This window comes from Perca flavescens, chromosome 8 (assembly GCF_004354835.1).
Source record: "Perca flavescens isolate YP-PL-M2 chromosome 8, PFLA_1.0, whole genome shotgun sequence".
Taxonomy (NCBI): Eukaryota; Metazoa; Chordata; class Actinopteri; order Perciformes; family Percidae; genus Perca; species Perca flavescens.
This window is the reverse complement of record NC_041338.1, coordinates 4,903,260-4,924,784: the sequence shown is the minus strand read 5'-3', so window position 1 is coordinate 4,924,784 and position 21,525 is coordinate 4,903,260. Positions and strand designations below refer to the sequence as shown.

The 21,525-nt window shown below is 39.6% G+C and overlaps 1 protein-coding gene across 1 annotated transcript in view; it reads left to right on the top strand.

Annotated features, from left to right (window-relative positions):
- The first annotated feature begins 643 nt into the window (after nt 1-643).
- ferry3 (FERRY endosomal RAB5 effector complex subunit 3) overlaps nt 644-21,525 on the top strand; it is a 25,546-nt gene continuing 4,664 nt past the window's right edge. The window contains exons 1-12 of the mRNA XM_028585499.1: nt 644-792; nt 3,972-4,161; nt 5,615-5,760; nt 6,872-7,053; nt 7,755-7,854; nt 10,670-10,794; nt 13,202-13,308; nt 14,586-14,783; nt 15,858-15,986; nt 17,389-17,457; nt 17,979-18,181; nt 21,212-21,269. Of these exons, the coding sequence (XP_028441300.1) occupies nt 3,981-4,161; nt 5,615-5,760; nt 6,872-7,053; nt 7,755-7,854; nt 10,670-10,794; nt 13,202-13,308; nt 14,586-14,783; nt 15,858-15,986; nt 17,389-17,457; nt 17,979-18,181; nt 21,212-21,269 (1,498 nt within the window). The 5' untranslated portion in view covers nt 644-792; nt 3,972-3,980. The remainder of the gene's footprint in view (nt 793-3,971; nt 4,162-5,614; nt 5,761-6,871; nt 7,054-7,754; nt 7,855-10,669; nt 10,795-13,201; nt 13,309-14,585; nt 14,784-15,857; nt 15,987-17,388; nt 17,458-17,978; nt 18,182-21,211; nt 21,270-21,525) is intronic.

Here is a 21,525-nt window from a genome sequence, read left to right as displayed (position 1 = left end):
TATTCTTATTTTTCTGTATCATTATAATGAGTTATTGTCCGCTATGTTGTATAATTGAATGTTTTTCACCCCAATAAATATTGGGAAAAAAAGGAACCTCAAAACAGCCTCATGGAGTGTGTAAATTGAATTCTCAGAGATTCAATTTAATTGATTCGGCAAACATGAATCCAGTGAACCGAGATACTTAGAATCAAAGTTATGCTTTTGTCGCCATCACCCACCACCTAAAATATGTCAGTATAATGTGCAATTCAATTAAGGCTATTTTGTATCTTTTAGGTGGAACGCTACGCACCATGTGCGTATTTACAATTATAGGTGCAATATAATATCCGCTTCCAAAATAGTGTTCATATATGTCCACAGTTAGTTATAGCAAAAATGCATTGTTTAATAAGATATTTTTGCTGTATTTCCTATAGACAGTATATAAGAATTTCCTAGTTAACGCTTCTCTAATCAACCAGCAGGGGGCGGTAGTGCCTAAGAAAAAAAAACGTCTTAGCCTAAATTAAATTTCGGGGTAATTAGATTCGTGGCTCTGCTTTGTACGTGAAAGAAAAAAGAACAACCACATAAAAATATATATACTTTTCCCCAAATGATTAAGCTTTCACACATATAGCAGTTCTGATACACATCTAATAAATGAACCATACTCAGCTGAGCCTCAGTCTCGCGAAAGTGTTTTTGCTGTCACACAGCTACACGCTGCAGCAGTCAGCTGATAGAACTGAACAGGAGCCCCCGTCTCTGCAGCAGGAAACGCCGATATTCATTCATTCTCAGGTAAATATGCCTTTTATAAGATGTACATGTTCACCAAAACAAAGCAAACAGCGATGCTCAGCTCGACATGTCCACAACAGACTGCCTCTCTTTTATTATTTTTAACTTTCGTACCTTAAGCGTAAGCTACACTGCTAACTAGCCTGGAGCTACATTTACAATAACAAGGTAACGTTAGCTGACAGTAACTGTAACACGGATTAGCCATAAAAGTGCACAGCACTTGTCCTTTGCTAGTTACAGTTTAACAAGGCATCAAGGCGAGACGCTATAGGCAAAAAAAAAAACACATTGTTTTTCCATGCACTGGCAAATTTTGAGATTTTGAGCTATTTTGCTTCCATACAATCAGTTAACGTGGGATTTGGACGGTGTAACACTAATTAGCTTACATCTCGAGGTTGTTAAGGGGAAATTAAGAAACTGTATGTATTTCTTCCAAGTGGTAGTTTTTCATTAAAACATAACTATGACTGATGTGTAAAGTGCATGCCAAATTAATCAGAGCACACAAAGCCAAATTGCCTCATAAAATATAACATGACCGGTTGTTGACAAACGATAAGTAGCATTTAAAAGTTCATTTTCTAAACGGACTCCGGTGGTGAAGTGCTCACCCCACGTAAGACACACCGCCGGGTGTTGTGCCAAGTTCTGCATCCCTGCCTGCATGAATTGCTAGGGCTGCACGATATGAGGAAAATATCTAATCGCGATTATTTTGACTGATATTGCGATATGATTCACGATATTGGAGGGAATGGTCGTTTTTGTATCATTATTCTCATTTTCATTGAAAATGATTAACATTGAAAGAAATTAAAATGATTATAGTGTGATATTTTTTTTTTGCGAGGATCTGTACCAAACAAAGATGTTTTCTGTAGTCTCTAGGATAGGATTTGTAGGCCGGGACGTCTCTGCAGCACCACAATACTTGATTCAGAATGGTTTGACACATATTTTGCCTTTAAAATATGCCAAATATTGCGCCCCCCTGTGATTTGGATATTACACTAGTCCATATTGCGATTTCGATACAATTGTGATTCAGTGTGCAGCCCCACTAACTACTCTGAATCGGAACACCAGCCAGGTTTTTACTCTTTTGACCTCAGATCACCAAATCGGTGCTTACTCACATACATTTCCAATTTTTGGGACTTTAGGGGGTCCTACTGAACTCTAGTCTTTATTAATGAAACTGTCTGCTGATGATTATGAGAAGAGCTGCAGCGAATAAAATCAACGAAGCTTCACTTAACTCCACCTGATTGTGCCAGCCTATATTTCATCATCAAATGTAGCATTGTTTGATTGTATTTCATTGTATTTCGGTTGGTTTGTCTGTTTTGTTGTTGCAAAAGGCTTCATATTCTGGAATAATATTTTAATTTAATTGAAATGATAAAAAGGGATATCTGAAATCCCCTCTGTAACAACCTTTGACTCTAATATGTCAAGAAAATGAAACAAGAATCTTGAACCTGGCTTTATCCAATTATCAGATTTCTCTTTTGGAAATGGATGTGTGGAAGTAGCACACATTTATTAAAGGTCCCATGGCATGAAAATTTCACTTTATGAGGTTCAAACTAGCAAAGTGGCAGTTTGTCAAGGCCACACCCCCACCCTCCACCTTGCCTTGTAGTTTGCAGCAGAGATGGCAAAAGTACTCACTTCCCGTAATCAAGTAGAAGTACAAATGCTTGTGCTAAAAAATACTCTGGTAAAAGTAGAAGTACAGATTTAACTTCTTTTTTTTAAGATTATGTTTTTTGGGGCTTTTTCCTTTATTATATAGTGACCGTGGATAGGCAGGAAAGGGGGAGAGAGATGACACGCAGCAAAGGGCAGCAGGTCGGATTCAACATATGTTACAACTACCAACCACTAGATGGCAGCAGTGTATAAGAAATGAACTGACAGCAAGTAAATATTTGAACATGGCGTGCTAACAGTAATAAATGTAATATGTCAGGCTCACAATTTTTCCATACTACTATGTGCTAACGTTACAGCCATCAAGCCACACTGATTTGCCGCGAATGAATGCCGCCGAATCTGTCTAGACGTCTTTTAGTGGTGCGTCAAGTGCAACGTACAGTATATTCCCATCCAATTAGACTGAATTTGGTATTGGTGACACGAAAAATAATAACGGTAACTCCACTGAAATTATTAGAAAGTACCAATATTCATGTTAAAAATGTAAGGAGTAGAAGTAAAAAGTTGGCACTAAAATGAATAGTAAAGTGATGTAAAAATACCTGAAAATTCTACTTGAGTACAGTAACAAAGTATTTGTACTTCGGTACCTCCCATCTCTGGTTTGCAGTAGTGTTCAACTGCACTGCATTATATTGATGTTTCTAATGTTTTGGCCACCACATTTTCATACAGTACATGAGAGGGGCCAGAATATTAGAAATGCCGTCAATATAATGCCCTCCAGTACAACACCAGCACCCACTACCACCTCGATAATAAACATCAAGTAGATATGGCGTCAGGATTGTGTCATATGAGCAAATTCTAGTATATTGGGGATCCGTGGGTGCTTAAAGAGTCTTACATTTCAAAATCAAAATTGTAGGCCTCAAAAAGTCTTAAGTTCGCTGAGGTGTTGTGTTCTAGGTCTTAAATCACTTTAAACAGGTTTTCATTTTCCTACATTCATGCAACGCCACCTCTAATGTTGATTTTTCTTTATTCTGGGTGTTGTAGTTCTTTCTTTTGCTAGTCCAAATATATAATTTTGCTGTATCACAATTCACGACTACACATGAGACCAACATGCAACTTATATTGCAGCCAATCAGCTTTCGTGTTATTGGCGTTAGTCTCTTTCCGATTGTACCACAGACATAAAAGCGATTTTAATTCTTCAGCTATGGCGAAGTGCAAGTTTAACGATACTTGGGCTTGGAAAAAAAAACTGAATTTAGGGCTTAGTTGAAGTTGTGATAAAGGGTTAGGGTAAATATTATTCCTAATGGTCTTAAATTCGACTTGGTGAAACCTGCAGAAACTCTGTATTTAAAAACACAACATTTAAAAGTAGAATTGATGGCAGAGCTGCTCTATTGGATTGCATCACATTGTACAGGTGTACCTAATGAAGTGGCTGACGAGCGTATGACTCTGATTCATTTTACACGTTGTCTTCTATTTTTCAGCTGTGAACCATGAAAAAGAACAAAGGCAAAGCCAGCAGCACTGCTGAGAAGGAGTTTGTGTTTGAGTTCAGGGCAGGGAAACACAACTGTGTCCTCAAAGTGCCTCTGCAGTTTCCTGTTCAAGAGAACATCAGGGACCTTCACGGACGCCTGATGCTGCTACATAAAATACCCTGCTACATAGAAAATGGTGAGTTTTCCGCTCTTGGTAAAAGAAAACCTATTCTAAGGACAAGTTACAGAACTTTTTTTTATTTGCGGTGTTATCCTGCTCGCAGCAGGGGGAGTTCAGCCTGACAAGCCAGACCCACATCAAGATGTTGGGTCTGGGAACTCATCCATTGGCAGGGCTTAGTCCGAGGGGCGGGATAAACGGTTGGCTTTCAAATTCCCTCTGCACACAATAGGATAGCAACGAAGAAGGCAGCAGAGCAAACTTCAGTGCCATTCTTTGTTCTTTTCTCAAAGAAAAGCATAACTCCAAGTCTTCCAGAGTCGCGGCCAAAGCCGATTCAAAAGTACGCTGTTCCCAGAAGCAGCAGCAGCCATAAGCCCGCCCACCGACTCTATACACGATGTGATTGCCCCGGCCAGACCAGAGTTTGGTTTTTCCAGCTCGCAAGCCAACGGAGAGTTGCTAGACTGACCCTGGCTGCAAATTACATTTGCTGCCGCTAGGGTGCGTCTAGATTTCTAGGCTAGGTGGAGTTAACTTTGTCAAATACAATTCTCCTTTCATTTCTGAGGCAATCCCTGCTCCCATGCCAATCTCTAGGTAGTAGGTATAGGTAAAAGGTACTGCAGTATAACCGCCTCCTGCGCTTTGTTTTCTGCTGCTAAGTTCCATATATTCTACCTTCACCTCACAGTGAACCTAACTTATAACAATCAGTGCTCTGTTACAAGTCTTTTGTTGTCCGTTGTCTGTCCTGTCCCTTGTCTGTCTTAAACGCTCTACTTTAAGTAGTAATTGCACTTCATGTATAATCTATAATGTGTGTGCACTAAAATGTAGCCTGTCTCAAATGTTCTTTTTATATATTTAAAATTTGTAACACCACTTGATCGATGGTGGAACGTTGTTTCGTCTCACTGTATACAGTGTATATGGTTGAAATGACGATAAAACCAGCTTGACTTGATATGTCTGCACATTACAGATCTGCATACTGCATCTGTTCTGAGCTTTTGTTGAATCAGATAACCTCCAGTAGCCAGCCTGGTACTGTGACTATGTTGGTTTCTCACATCATTTATTTGTAAGTACAGACAATTTGGTGGTCTACTAACAGATTTTAAGTTTCTAAAGAAACTTAGAATTAGATTGCATGCCAACCGATGAAGCCTGAGCCCTGAGAGACTGGCATGCATTCTATCTGTACTCTGCGTCACACCTAACTAAAAGGAAAAAAAAAAAACATAAAACAAAAAAAAGATCTACACAGTTGGACAAGAAACTTTAGATTCTGTTTCTTTGAGATGAATCTATTCAAATAATATTACCGGGGAAAGAGACGGTATGGTCAGCATGCATGCTCTTAGTTTGAAACCTAAACGGATGGAATGGATCCAGCCCGTTGATTTTGCAGCATAGCAGCTAGCAGTTTTTTTTTTGCTGTGTGTGTGCACATCTCCTCCTGCAGAGCTAAAGACCTCTCTTTCCGACTTCATGGAGAGGGAGACCACCGTGGATTATGACCGAGAGGCGGAGCTGGCCCTGCAAAGACTCACAACGGGAGATGTAGACGTGAACCAGCTCACTAACGCGTGGGCCAGGTCTTATGTGGAGGTGATGACACATCTCAGTATGTTATCAGTGTTGTGAAGCCCCTCTGGCCCACTGCAGCTAGACATTTAGGACCGGCTACCTGTTTGCAGTCAGACAGTAAAATACACATGGTAGCTTTCCACTGTCCGTCGTGTTTGTGGCCTGAAGATTCCTGAGCCCAGAGGAGTTTCAGATTCTTATTCTGTTCAGTTGCTTTACTAATTACGGTTGGGGTGTTAAACTGAGCAGAGTACGATACAACTTCATTGTCAGTTTACACTGAAATTCATTTTGCGTTCCCAAGCAGGTCTTTTAAAAAAAAAAAAAGTACAGCTGCAAAGATTAATTAATCGATTTTGTTTTATTTATTTATTTATTTATTTTTTTTATTAGGAACACCTTGGTGTACATAATACAGCACAACAAATATGCATCTTTTTCTGATTTAAAGAAAGAATAAAAGAATAAAATAAATAATAAATATGTAGAAAAGAATGGAATGACATACTTAAACATAAATCCATAGAAAATAAATGATTGAAAGGAAAAATAAAAATTAAAAAAGAAATAGAAAGGAAAAAAAGAACTTGATTATACAAGTGGACACAATAATTAAAATAATGAGAAAAAAATACTAAATACAAAATTCTCTGATTCCAGCTTCCTAATAGTTTCTTTACTCCTCTATGACATGACATTAAACTGATAATCTTTGAGTTGTGGACAAACCAAGACATTTGAGGACGTCGCTTTGGGAAACACTGAGTGACATTTTTCACCATTGTCTGACATTTTATAGACTGAACAACTAATCCAAAATCGAGAAAATATTTGACAGACTAATCAACATTAAAAATAATCGTTGATTGCAGCCCTAGAAAAGAGCAAAGCATTCAAAATGTGTTGACACTTAATTTGGCCTTCCTCTTTTGTCTTCCTGTGGCCACAAAAATCAGCATCTGACTGGCCTCTCTTATACTCTCCGCATGTGCAGCAGATCATCGCCCACAATTACAGTTTTAGTTTTATACACAACCATGCAGCATGGTAGGGTTGGGTTTCTTTGCTTTTTTGTGCAACCACTTACATTTTACAAATAAGAGTTATTTTCTTTCTTCTGACAATGTTTCAGACTACGCTGGAGCACGCCCGGCCTGAAGAGCCCAGTTGGGATGAGGACTTTGCTGATGTTTACCATGAGCTGATCCACTCCCCTGCCTCAGACACCCTTCTCAACCTGGAGCACAACTACTTTGTTAGCATCTCCGAGCTCATCAGCGAGAGAGACATGGAGATTAAGAAGCTACAAGAGAGGTCGGTATTTGAAATTATTGCCTCGGATTTCCTGCACGTACTGTATTTTCCTCCGTCTTTCTTTGTAAGTTCACATGTGTATGGGTAAAGCTGTACTCAACTTCTATTCCTGGGGTGCTTTCTCACCCTAAGAAGTTTGGTCCATGTGGTCCAGACCAAAAAAAGAATTATATATTGTTGTGTTTTAGTTCTGGTCCGGTTGACACCAACTTTTTAGGGGGATAGATATGTAATGTTATGGTTGCTGCATTTCACACATTTAAGGGGGTTCTGCTAAATAGACAGAGGAGGATGTACCAATACACCTCTATTTTAATCATTTTAGCCCATGGTTAACTGATTGGTTTTGCATAAATATAGGCTAGAAATCAGAGTATCAGTCTGTTTGTGATCAGCGAATGTATTTAACAGTAGTTTTAGCTTTTGAGGTCACATCAGTTTTTTTTCTTTCACACCATAAATGCAACCCGCCACTTGGAAGTTGGCTAAGACCCCCCACCCGACCCCCCCCCCCACCCTTTTAGACGATCTCAGTTTGACTGACAGCTTCCCTACCAGCAACAACCAGACCAAACGGAAAAATGCACCACAGTTCGTTTGAACCAAACCAAACAGGTTGGGTGTGAAAGCACCTAGAAAACTTAAACAAGTCAAAAAACAAAAAGTCAAAAAATATAACTGATTATTTTTCTGTGTGGCAGGCAAGCCGCTGAAATGGACAAAGTGATGCATCAACTGGGGAATACTTTGAGCGACCAGGATGTAAATACAGTTGCCTCTCAACACTTTGATGCACAGCAGGTAAAAACAAAGAAGTTGGCGTGCTCTGTAGCAGTGTTTAAAGCAGGTGCACAGGTGATCCCAGTACAATGTTATTATTTCACCACAGACATTTCAGTGGATTCAGTTAGTGAACTTTACATTTATTTAACCCTCCTTTTTGTCCTCGGGTCAAGTCGGACCCCTTTTCAAACTTTTCTATATGAGAAATTTAGGTTTCTTTCAACAAAATTGCCCAAAAATAACATGGATGGTTCCATGCAACGCTCCTCGCAAGTACAATTCAAATGTTTAAAAAACCTCAAAAAATGGGAATAAGTGACAAAAGCGCCAAATACATTGAAAAAAAGCGTAGAAAGCAGAAAAGCTTCAAACAAGGTGATAACAATGTTTGAAACAGCGTCAAAAACGTGAAAAATCTTCAAAAATGTGTCAGAAGTGTTTATTTTCATTTTTGACCCTGGAGGATAACATAAAGGTTAATCTCTTACAACTCCTGGGGGGCAGGGGATGTTCAGGGGCGATAAAAGGTCAACAGTAGATGCCAGTGGTGTACGTCATCTGAAAGCTGGGAACCTGAAAATGTATTTGAGATGCAGCTCAGCACTGTGTCTCATGTTGTTCTAGTCATAAATCCGAAATGAATTAATTAATTAAAAAGGATTATAAGGGCTAAGAACATTATGATGGAACTACTGTATATGATTCCCATCCCTGTGTTCAGTTATGTGTTATAAGGGTTTGCAGCAATAAAATAAAAAATGACCGCTTGAGAATTGATGAAAATTGTCATAAATCCCTCTGAAATACCACATTCAGACACCAGGACCTTGAAGAACACAATTAAAAAAAAAAAAAAAAAAAAAAAAAGCCATGCTGACATTTGGAGATTTCAGCATGAATTGCACTTTCCATGCGATTGGACGGGGAATACTTCTGTTCTGAAAACCCCCTTCTTATCAATATACCTATGAAAACCACACGTCCTCTAAATGCCCTCGGTCTGTAGTTTGAGGTTGATGAAGCTGTGATTGTTCAAGAGGTCCCAGCAGGTCATTTTATACAGTGTCAAGTTTAAATAAAATGGCTACTGTGGGGAATAACATCATAACATATGAATACAATTGGGGTCATTTAATCCACAAGAGTCTCAGCTTCCCAGTCATACCCAATGTATGCCACTCCAAGACTGTTTAGGGATCCATGTGCAGATAACACATTTGTGCTGCATGAGAAAAACTGCATGGTTTTTGCCCCATACTGCATGGGATTAGCATCTGTGGGCATGTCTGTTAAAGGAACACGCCGACTTATTGGGAATTTAGCTTATTCACCGTAACCCCCAGAGTTAGACAATACATACCCTTCTCATCTCCGTGCGTGCTGTAACGCTGTCTGACGGTTCCAGCATTAGCTTAGACCAGCACAGATCCTGCAGGTAACTGGTTCCAACTAGCCTACTGCTCCAAATTGTGACAAAATAACACCAACATGTTCCTATTTACATGTTGTGATTTGTAGAGTCACAGCATGTACAAAAAAACAACGTAACATGAGACACAGCCATCTTCTAACCGTAAACAAACCGGGAACTATATTCTCAGACAGGCTTGCTGCGAGCATATCACTCTGCCCAAGTACTATATTCTTCCGCCTGAGAATATAGTTCCAGCTTTGTTTACACTTAGAAGACGGCTGTGTCTTATGTTACGTTGTTTTTTGTACATGCTGTGACTCTACAAATCACAACATGTAAATAGGAACATGTTGGCGTTATTTTGTCACTTATTCGGAGCAGTAGGATTACTGGAACCATTCACCTGCATGTTCTGTGCTGGCCTGATGCTGCTTGAGCCATCAGACAGCGTTACAGCACGCACGTAGATGAGAAGGGTATGTATCGACTTGTTACGGTGAATAAGCTAAATTCCCAATAAGTCGGCGTGTTCCTTTTAAGGGGAAACTCATCGGTACCCATATAGCCCATCTTCATTCAGATAGCTCCATTTAAAAAATGGCCAAGCCAGTTTTTCCCTTGCCAAAATTGATCCTAACATTGGAACATTATTTTAGCACGACGTGATGACACCCCTCCCCTCTGGCAGGAGGCTGTGGCCCATCAGGACCAAAACCACCCCATAAAAACAGTTTCTTACCTTCTGCAGTCAGCCTCATTAACCGGGTCCCTGACCCCCGCTGACATTGAATCCTAATCGTACATCCTGGACTATATTAGAGGATGGATACCCGACCCGAGCCCGACGGGACCCGACGTGCCGGGCCGGGTTCCGACAGATATTTAGAAATTATGTTTGGGTTCAAGTCGGGCTCGGTCACATTAGCGCAATAAGGCGTTGAACATTTTAAATTTGAAACGGCTTATTATGTTATGTTGTTTCACTTGATGCAAAGGTTTGTTTTTGTGATTAAAATAAATTTAAAATATTACCCTAACATCCGTCTTCCTGCGTGCAGAAATTTGTTAATGTAGCTGTGACAATGCGCGCCTGTGTTAATGTGCGCTTGTTGCCCCGTGTGCGCTCATCTGTTGACATTGTCTAGTGTCTGGCTCAGGGACAGATTGGTTGATGTATCACAGCAGGAATTGAACCCAGATCTCCCACACCAAAGGCATGTGTCATATCCACTGCGCCATCACCATTTGGTACCAGTGGATTCCTTAGGCCACCTAGTTTTAATATGATACCAATATCTTCACTCTATCTTTAAAGCTACAGCCCCTAAGACCCAGTACGACGGCCGGGCCTGCCGGCGGGCCATCGGATCATTTTGAGGTTAAAATTCCCCAGTGTTTGACTTTGTCTTCTTTGAGCAGGTGTTGGAGAACAAGTGGGCCAGTGAGCTGAAGCAAGTGACTGGCATTCAGAAGCACGAATATCAGGAGTGGGTCATCAGTCTGCACCAGGACCTGCAGAAATCCAACAACAGCAGCCAAATCAAGTGAGTTTGTGTATACACTCAGACAACAGACTCTGGTAACATGTTTTATATAGAATTTGAAAACGATTAATTGTTCAGCCCTAATCTACGCACATCTGATATGTGTAGGCTCACTTTACACCCATACGCAGCTGAGCAGACTCTGTCAGTTCTGATCTTGCTAAAGCAATAGTTGGTCCAAGATAATGAACACTGAAGTCGTTGCTTAGTTTCTTACTCTGGTTTGAAAAAGCTGCAGTGCAGAAACGGATATATTCAATGTGCAGATGCGGCAGCTTGGAGGGTCATTGTCAAAATACAGCTGTTGAGTGGCACTTTATGATCTTTATTTGCTGACCGTGTGGCATTGGTGCAGAGGCTTTGGCTTGTCTGGGCTGTGAGCTTTAAGTTCAGCTTGATTTTATTTAGGCCTATACAATGATTTAGCATTAAAAAGTAGAGTAAAACATTAAACTGTAAAACTTAAGTTGGATTGAAAGAGGGATCTAAATGATGATAGGAACTTACACAAAAATGCTTCACAGTAAATATCCTGTATGTGAATTATGCTGTTGGAAAAAGTCTAATTTAAATAGGGTCAAACTGATTCTTAACCAGTGCTGGAAAGTTACTACAGAGCCAAGGAGGAGGTGCAGAAGTCTAGTTTTCTTTCAGATCACTTGAATTACAATATGCTGAAAGATTATTATGGAATTCCTGTCTAACGGCACCAAAAATAAACTGCCTACCTCAGCTTTAAGTATGATTTTGAATGCCATATATGTCTACAGTGTTGTATTTCTACTTTTGCTTAAAGTGTTCATATTATGCTTTTTCCCTTTCGTTAATTTTATTATATATATATATATATATATATATATATATATATATATATATTTTTATTATTATTTTTTTTTTTTTTTTTTTTTTGTGCATGTTATAGGTTTACAAAGTGAAAAAGCCCAAAGTCCCCCCCCAAAGGGACTTACCATCTCCAACAGAAAACACTGTTCACAAACTGCTCCAAACAGCTCTATTGTAGTCCAGCCTTTACTTCAGAGACCAACGTGGTCACTTTGTAACACACGTTATAATGCTTGCCTAGCTGCTAGCGTGGCACGCCCTCATACTCTGCTTCTGACTGGCTAGTAGTCCTTACCTAGCTACTGCACATGTGCGACTCCCAACAAAGATTGAAAAGAAGTAAGATGCCTCACTCTATAGATAAAACGGAGAGCTCAACACACAGGGTGAAAAGAGGAGCTGCAGCAATGTGCAGTACAACAAAAATATGGTGTTTTTTGAAAATTAAACCATGTAAACCTATTCTGATATAACCTCTAAATAAAATTATGAACCTGAAAATGAGCATAATATGAGCACTTTAAGTTAAAGATCAGAGTACTTCTTCCACCACTGCCCTTAGGGATCTCAACAGCTACACTTCTGCAGCCGTTCTAATCCAAAACGCGACATGTCTTTGAAGTACAGACTCCATTTACATAGAAAATGAAGGGATTAGAAGAGGTCAAAAGCTCATCTTAGTTTGACTGATGCTCAGCTTTGCTGTATCAGTTATGACTGGCATGTTGGGATAAGAATTGAGAAAAGAATCTAATAGTGGTTAACAGTAATGTGGTCCTGCAGAGAGGTGGTTTGATTCAGTGGTGGAAGAGGTATTCAGATCCTCTTACTTAAGTAAAAGTACTTATACCACACTGTAAACATACTCTGTTACAAGTAAAAGTCCTGCAGTGAAAGTGTTATGTTTAATAAAAGTATGGGAAATGTACTTAAGGGAGAAATCCGGCGCAAAATGTACCTAGGGGTTAATATCACACGTGTACCGAGTCGACTGTTCTCTGGGATGTGTTTTCATGGTAATCAAATGTGACCAGTTTTAGCCCAAACCGCTAATTAGCTTACGACGCTAGTCGTTGGGACACTGGTAAAGTAAAAAGAAATCACTACTTTCTAATACTGGTCACGTTCGATTAGCAAGAAAACATATCCAAGAGAACGGTCAACTCGTTACAAATGTGTCGTCAACCCCTTGGTTCATTTTGCGCCGGATTTCTCCTTTTTTAAAGTATTAAAAGTACTCAATGCAGAAACATCCTCATTTTAGAAACTGGAAACGATCAAAACTGTCAATCAACTAAGTGATTAATCAGCTGTGCTTGTAGGCCTGTATATTGTTGCATAGTTTAATTTATAATCAAACCTTGTATTTTATAAACTACATGTGTTTTGTGTGCAAAAATCTTAATTTGTGGAGTAACTAGTAACTAAAAGCTTTCCTGGGCAGTATAAAAATCATTTTAGAAAATGCAGTATAAAAGTCTGCGTTACACTTTCCCTTTTTCTTGGGATGAACCAGACTTTGTCAGTACACTTGTACATATTTGTTTGCATGATTGATTTCCAGTGAGGAGATCAAGGTGCAGTCCAGCCAGCTGTCGGAGCTGGCAGATTCTGGGGCCAGGATGTTTGAGGAGCAGCCTCAGCTGGAGGAGAGTTTCACCATACACTTAGGTGCTTGATTTCTTATTCTCTTTGTGATTAACAATTTTTTATTTTTTACTTTTCAACAGCATACAAAACATACAACTCGCAAAATGTCGCATTCCGTTTCACAATGATGCTCTTGTTTTTGTCTTGTGTTATAAATCCAGCGCACCCCGGCCCTGTCCTTTTATAGCTTTTCGCCCGATTTCGCAAAGTTACTGACTGGAACATAATAATATAGTTTACCAAAATATTGAATATTGTATGTTAAGGGGTTTTCAGTAGGTTGTGGCAGTGTACTACAACACAGTTGATCCAATTTATTTTGGTCCAATTTATTTTTTTTATACATTAAATGTATTTATATTTCATTATATCTTTTAATGGGACAACACTGAAGAAATGGTACTTTGCTACAATGTAAAGTATTAAGTGTACAGCTTGTATAACAGGGTAAATGTGCTGTCCCCTCAAAATAACTCAACACACAGCCATTAATGTCTAAACCACTGGCAACAAAAGTGAGTACACCCCTATGTTAAATTCCCATAGAGGCAGGCAGATTTTTATTTTTAAAGACCAGTTATTTCATGGATCCAGGATACTATGCATCCTGATAAAGTTCCCTTGGCCTTTGGAATTAAAATAGCCCCACATCATCACATACCCTTCATCATACCTACAGATTGGCATGGTTTTATGTCGGTTAGCCTAATAGCTGGTTTGATTTGCATTGAGAGATGATTTTATGGAAAGTAGCCCATGCCAATCTCTAGGTATGGTGAAGGCTACGTGATGATGTGGGGCTATTTTAATTCCAAAGGCCAAGGGAACTTTATCAGGATGCATAGTATCGTGGATCCATGAAATAACTGGCCTTTAAACATAAAAATCTGCCTACCTCTATGGGAATTTAACATAGGGGTGTACTCACTTTTGTTGCCAGCGGTTTAGACATTAATGGCTGGGTGTTGAGTTATTTTGAGGGGACAGCACATTTAAACTGTTATACAAGCTGTACACTTAATACTTTACATTGTAGCAAAGTGTAATTTCTTCAGTGTTGTCTCATTAAAAGATATAATGAAATATTTACTAAAATGTGAGGGGTGTACTCACTTTTGTGAGATACTGTACATGTAGTCATGTAGTCCGCGGTACCATATAAACAGAAAATATTAATAAAAAATATAGATTCTAGGAAAAAGAATCAATTTTAAATATTGTCGGGGCGGAAAAATCCCGATACATACGATGTTTGATTCCCCCCCCACCCCTAATGTATATGTATGTATTGTGATCAGGAGCGCAACTGAAGACGATGCATAACCTGCGGCTGGTCCGGGCAGACGTGCTGGACTTGTGTAAGCACCGGCGGCACGGCAGCGGCGGAGAAAAGCTGCGGCGGCTGCAGACGGCCCTCTCGCTCTACTCCTCCTCCCTCTGTGGACTGGTGCTGCTGGTCGACAACAGGGTCAACTCCTACAGCGGCATCAAGAGAGGTCAGTGTTGGGGGGTCTTCTTACAGATGTTGTTGCCTGGACAACCGTGTTGGTGGTGTTTTGTAGAAAGATGAGATTCGGATGAGACTCTGATTGGCTCTCACTTTAACTGTGAGAACAACGTTATTCTGTCACTCCTCTTTCATTGATTTGTTTAAAGACCAGCTACTCCATTCACCTATACGTTTTTCTGGGCAAATAATAAAAAAGTACCTGCGCAAGGTTAATTTTTACTTACGTAGCTCCTAAGGGGACATGACTTTTTTTTTAATTTCTTGTCCACATAAGAAACTTTCTGGTGAGAACGCAAAAGTACCTCGTGCCCACCAGAAACCAGTCTAAGGCTAGCAAAATGATGCTAACAAAGTACTGCTAACGGTATGTGGCTAAAGTTAAAATTTCACATTAACAGCATGAAATCAGTTTGCAGTTGCCTTATCATCTTTAACTTTGTTGATGACACTATCAGGTGCATTACGTTGCGTTTTCAGGAAGATGAATACCTCCTCCTCGGCAGCCATTCGGACTGCTACTCAGATTGGTTCCTCGTTCGCACCAGAAAGTTTTTTGAGCATGGCAAAAAAAATTCCCATGTCCCTTTAGGGGCTCCGTATTTGCTGGCCCCTATACAATTTATTTTTTATTAGTAGTTATCAAATAACGACAAAAGCAAATTGCAATATTTGATCTTCATTTACAATGTGTAAATGCATCATGGACAGTGTCATAGATGAGTTGAAGTTCATATTGAAAGTGAAGGCTATTATTTAAAAAATAAATTCAAATATAATTGCAATAATTAACTTTACCGGAGAGACAGTGGTTTCTATTGGGAATTTGTAACATAAAAACAAATTTAAACTATTTATTTTTTATAACCAAGTGGGTTGTAATATGTACTTGCCCAACGTGCAACGCTTATTATTAAAGGCTGTTTGGATTGATTTTTTTCTTTTCAGCGTTAGAGTGCAGTATAGAGACAGAGATGAGCTCTGGCTGGATATTAACTCTAACCTCATGCCTCATTTCATCCCTGGCCTGTTCTTTGTTGACCCCCCCACCCCTCCCCTCCAGACTTTGCAACTGTGGCGAAGGAGTGTACAGACTTCCACTTTCCCTGTCTGGAGGCACAGCTGGACGAGGTGCAGCAGGTGGAGCTCTATGCCAGAGCCCAGCGGAGCAGCAAGCAGAAAGAACAGCCTGGTTAGACTTTTGGTTGTTCCATTACAGCTCTGACGTAGACAGACAATTAGAGGCCGAGGCTTCCACAAATCTCATCCTGGATGTACAGTTCACCGGAAAATCAAAAGCCTGGACACGGACTCTTTTTTTAAATTTTTTTTTTCGCCAGCTATGCATTACAAAACGCTCAACTAATATTGTTATTCATGGCCTTATTTAGCAGTGCCACACAGACACAAAGCTACAAGATCCAAGTGGTTGTACCATCTAAACCAGAGATCTTCAACAGGGGGTCCGTGACCCCTAGGGGGTCCTCAAAGTTAGTGCAGAATTAGTTTCCTTTTTCAAAACATTAAAATATGTCTGAAAATAAACTTAAAATAATATTAACCCAACATATCAATAGCAGAGATAAATTGGCCTATTTGTGAGAAAAAAAAAGTAAAAGTAGCCACTATGGTAGCCTTACAGTTTAGTTTAAGGATTCACTCTGCCTTCCACATGTATGTTTAACGTTAAAACATGAAGTTTGAATAATAACTATATTGAATAATAATAATTTATTTTCATCCTTTCGTCCCAATTTAATATGCAACTCAATTGTATACAATATATATGCATTAGGGGGTCCCTACGCAGTCTCTTTCAGCTAAAGGGTCGCTGGCCTAAAAAATGTTAAAGACCCCTGATCTAAACAGTTGTTTGTTTTGCCTAATTCCGTCTCTCAAAAAACACAATATACCGAAGGGGATTGTTAATCTCTAATTTACCAGGTTTGATGATTAGCAAGACAAGAAAGAGCACCTTTATCTTTTTTCCCCACTTAAATCTTTATTGACATTACATTCCACAACCAACCCTAACAAATGAAGCAAAAAAATGATCTGCTTGGGTTTCCTTCACTTTTTAACAGCCTTGGAGAGTAATGTTTCCATTTCTATCACTAGCAAATAATGATTTTTTTCAAGGAATTCAGTACCTTTACCTTTCATCTTTTACATGAGAGTAACATTGAAGCTGTCTTCAAAAGAATGAGCGGAGGGGAAGTATGACTTTAGACCTGACTGTAACAGTGTTGCGGTACGGAAACTTCACACTGCAAAACATTTCGGAGTTGGAGAATGTCAGCGACATGCCCGTAGTATGAGAGGGGGGTTTAAATAGTCAGGAAGTAGAAGACACTTTACGTTACTGCTACTGCATTGAAGGGAAAGTGCGTCCAGATTCTCATCACAGCACAGCTTGAGTGGTTGTTGGAGTAGAGCTGTATATATAAAAACATTCTTTCTAGGTTACAAGCCTTTCAAGGAAAGTCAAGCCCCCCATTGCTGTGAACTGTTCGTATGAGATATTTTAATCAATCTTTTTTTTGTTTTTAAAACATACTGATTTTCGTTCTGATTTTCTATGTTTATCCTTACAGAGATTCCAAGGAACGGAGGCGACGATAAGAGCAAAAATGTGGAAAGAAATCCGTCTAACATCTTACCAGGTAATGGATATCGATAGATTTTGTACACTTGACACCTAGGGCTGGGTATCGTTCAAAAATGTTCCATACTGGTACTGATACCAATACCGTGACTTTGATACCGGTTCCTAAACGATACTTTTTTCGAATCCAATTTCATAAAACGAAAGAAATTACAACATTACACATTTATTTTTCAGTTCCTACTACGTGAGCCCTGTCTCTGAGTTTAACGTAGAGTTTTTTCCTGCGTGTCTCTACGACGTGTAACGTTAGACAGAAAATCGCATTATTAGGTCTCGGTAGAAATATGCTGCGTGCTTACTGGCTCCCTGACGCTGATGAGATTTACTCCTTATAGGTATTGAAATTGGGGTATTGAATGACGAGGCATTTTTCGATAATCGATACTTTAGAGGCAATTCGGTCGGTGCCTAAAAAGTATTGAATTCGGCACCCAGCCCTACTGACGCCAGTCAAATGCTGTTCTGTGCCCCGTTTTGCCTACATCACACACTGTACCTGCTGCGTCTCCCTCAAAGGTGAGTTTTACATCTCGCGGCACTCCAACCTGTCCGAGGTCCACGTTGTCTTCCACCTGTGCGTGGACGACAACGTGCGCTCAGGGAACATCACGGCCCGGGACCCGGCCATCATGGGCTTGAGAAACATCCTGAAGGTGTGCTGCACGCACGACGTCACCACGGTGACCATCCCTCTGCTGCTGGTCCACGACATGTCAGAGGTAAGAGGGGCTCAGAGCACTCAGAACGCTTGTCTGTATGTATGTACACTTTATAATAACCATCTCTAATTAAACTTAAGTTAATAGTTATTTAACTGTTAACTAACCACAACATGATAATTAATGTTTACTAATTATTAGCAACGCTATAATTAATGTTATTTATTGTTGCGAACATCATAACATTTTATATATTATGTTAAGTATTTGTTAATGATTGCCAAATGATTTGTAAACTGTCGATAGACATTATTTGAATGGCTATGATAGATTTGCAACTGATGATTATAATAAATAATAATTTATACTTTATTAATCCCACAAGGGAAATTATATACCTTTTTTTAATAATGGTTAATACATACTTTGTAAAGCATCTATAAACATTATTTAGATAGCTATTATCAGTGCAAATCACATGATCATCTCCTGTATGTATCTCCACCGTACAAAGATTTTTTTTTTTTTTTGGGGCGGGGGGCATTAATGCCTTTTATTGGATAGGAAAGCAGAGATATGAAAGGGGAGAGAGAGGGAGGAAGACATGCAGGAAAACCATCACAGGTCGGAACCTTGGACCTTCTGCATATAAATAAACCTCTGCATATGTGTGCCCGCTCTACCAACTGAGCTAACCGGCCACACCAGACATTTTTTACTTTACAATATGCAGCAAAATTATTTTTATAGATGGTTTACAAAACAATTGTTAACCATTGACAAATATTAACTATCTACATTTATAAACTAATATTACACTAAACTAATGATAACAAATAATATACATTATAGCATCACTAATAATTAGTAAACATCTTAACGTTTCCCAGGTTTAAAGCCAGGACGGCAAAGTAGAGAGCCGTGAACCTCTTCTGTTTACTTAGTATCTCAGAGTGAATGTACGGCAGCACTCCACTCAAAGAATAGGGCAGAGTAACAGAGAAAGCTTTCAGTGAACCCGAATCAAGAGTTTTAGTGAAATACCCCATCACAAAAAGGTGGATTTTTGTTTTTATATCTGGAATTTTTTTTGTTGATCTGCTGGAAATGAATAGATTTGGGACCTGAATAGCAACTTTTTTTTTTTTTTAACCTACCAGTAATAATAAAAAATCACATTTGTTGGAAAGTAAATTCTCATCAAGCCTCTGTCTGGAGTGCACTCATGCCACAACATGCCCAGTGCAACATGTCTATTCAAGGGTCTTTTTTTTTTTTTACATCACCAAAGACTTCTAACTTCTGAAGCCTCAGGAACCAGAGGAACTTTAATTAGTAGCTTCTGGTTCCACATCAAAACGTTCCATCTGTCACTTTATCAGTCTGGTTTGCCATTTAGTGGAAATTTGTGCCTGTTTGTACAAACCTATTCCTGTGTTTTGGCATTTAGAACAACACTAGTTATGCTCGATGAACTGCAGACTGCGATCAAAATACAACTGTGCCTCTTATTCTTATTTTTTTAGATGGTTTTCCTTTTTCCCCCTGAGCATTGAAGCCTGGAAAAGGAACTCAGAAGAATTGCATAATAACATTGTAATACTATGGGTTGGGGGAAAGAAACCGATACAGCATAGTATCGCGATATTTTCCATGGCAATACTGTATTGATACACAGACGCCAAGTAGCGATCTATTATTATATATGTGTTGGTCAGTTTGTGTGCTTGACAATCCCATTTTGCAGCATTAAAATTGAAGTGAGATGAACAAACGGAGAAATTTCTCTTTTTAGATAAATACAAGATGAAACGCATACAGTAAGAAATGACTACAACAGTCAGAGTTCCACAATACACAAAAAGAGTGTTCAGATATTAGCATATAGACTAAAACGCCAGTGGTTCCACAATCTCCAAGTGAACCTAACCGCACTCATTGCAGGGTTCACTAGTGTTGCAATGATGCTGTTGAATGACTCTGTTAGTCTACACATACATCTGTACATGAGATTCCAGAGTACAGCGGGACAGTTGGATACATCAACACTTACAAACATTTGGCTTGCACTGCTCCATCGTGGCATTTTAAGCAGCAGCCTCATGCCATCATTATATGCCACATTAAGTTTCTGCATACTGCTTTTTTTATAGCGGCGCCACAAGTGGGCAGTATACATTAGGGTGCAAAAAGCTTAACAGATAGAAACAGATGTAGACAAAGTTTCAATATATTTTTTTAATATTTTGTGTAAAGATAGATACAGTCACCTGACAGGTAGTCTCGCATTGCCAGACCTATGTCCACAGTGCTGGCACAGGTCTGGCTACACCATACATACATACTAGGATAGGAGGGGGGGGGAAAACGCTCTGGGTTTTGCATTTCTTTAAACCAATCACAATTGTCTTGTGCGGTGCCAATCTACGGTCGTAGCGACGGTGGCTCTGCAATATGGTCTCGGGAAGAAACTTGTTTTGGGGGAACATTTACACCCCGCAAAAGAATGCACACAACAATATTAGATTAAGTTACATGTACACTCAATACAGTAACGTCAGCTGTATAAATGAGCTGGATCTATGGTTAAAAGTCATTTGCTCTTACCAGTGTATCGACAAATCCCCGCCAATCGGTCCCAAAACGTCCCAGTTAGAGTGTTAATGCAGTGAACATATTCTTTGTAAATCTTAACAATCATTTCTGGAAAGAACCAAGCAGGCATGCCTTGTTGCACAGTCTACATTTTCTTCAAAAGTTGCCATTTTCAGCGTGTAGCTTGCTAGCTTGAAGTTTGTCGTTTCCCGAAAAAGAACGTTAGACAGCGGCAACACAACACGCCGGCGATTATCCTGGAAATGAGTTGTCGTCGATCCAGGCTACCTGACAGGAGACTTTGCGTTTGACCTAGTCAATATGTAATATATACAGTATCTAATTTGCATACCTGTGCAAGACTCAGACTAGGGATGTAATGTATCAAAATGTTAAACTGTATGACTCAGCTCTAAAGCCACCAACACAAATTGCGCTGCCTTTTTTTGATTTAGAAAAGTATTTCTAATCTCATTTCTCTCCTCACCTCTGTAGGAGATGACCATACCGTGGTGTCTTAAGAGAGCCGAGCTGGTGTTCAAATGTGTCAAAGGTAAGATGAACGTTTTAACACATCAACACTGTTCAAACCGCAAGGGCCCTATCTTGCCCCATGCGCAGCGCAAAGCCCGACGCAAGTGTCTTTGCTAGTTTAAGACCGACGCAAGTGTCTTCGCTAGTTTAAAACCGACGCAGTTCTCAATTTCCCGTCCAGCGCCCGCGTCGTTTGAATAGCAAATGCACCTGCTTCCATCTGTGCGCCCATGGGCGTGCTGGTCTTACAGGGAGGTGTGTTCAGGTGCATTCTT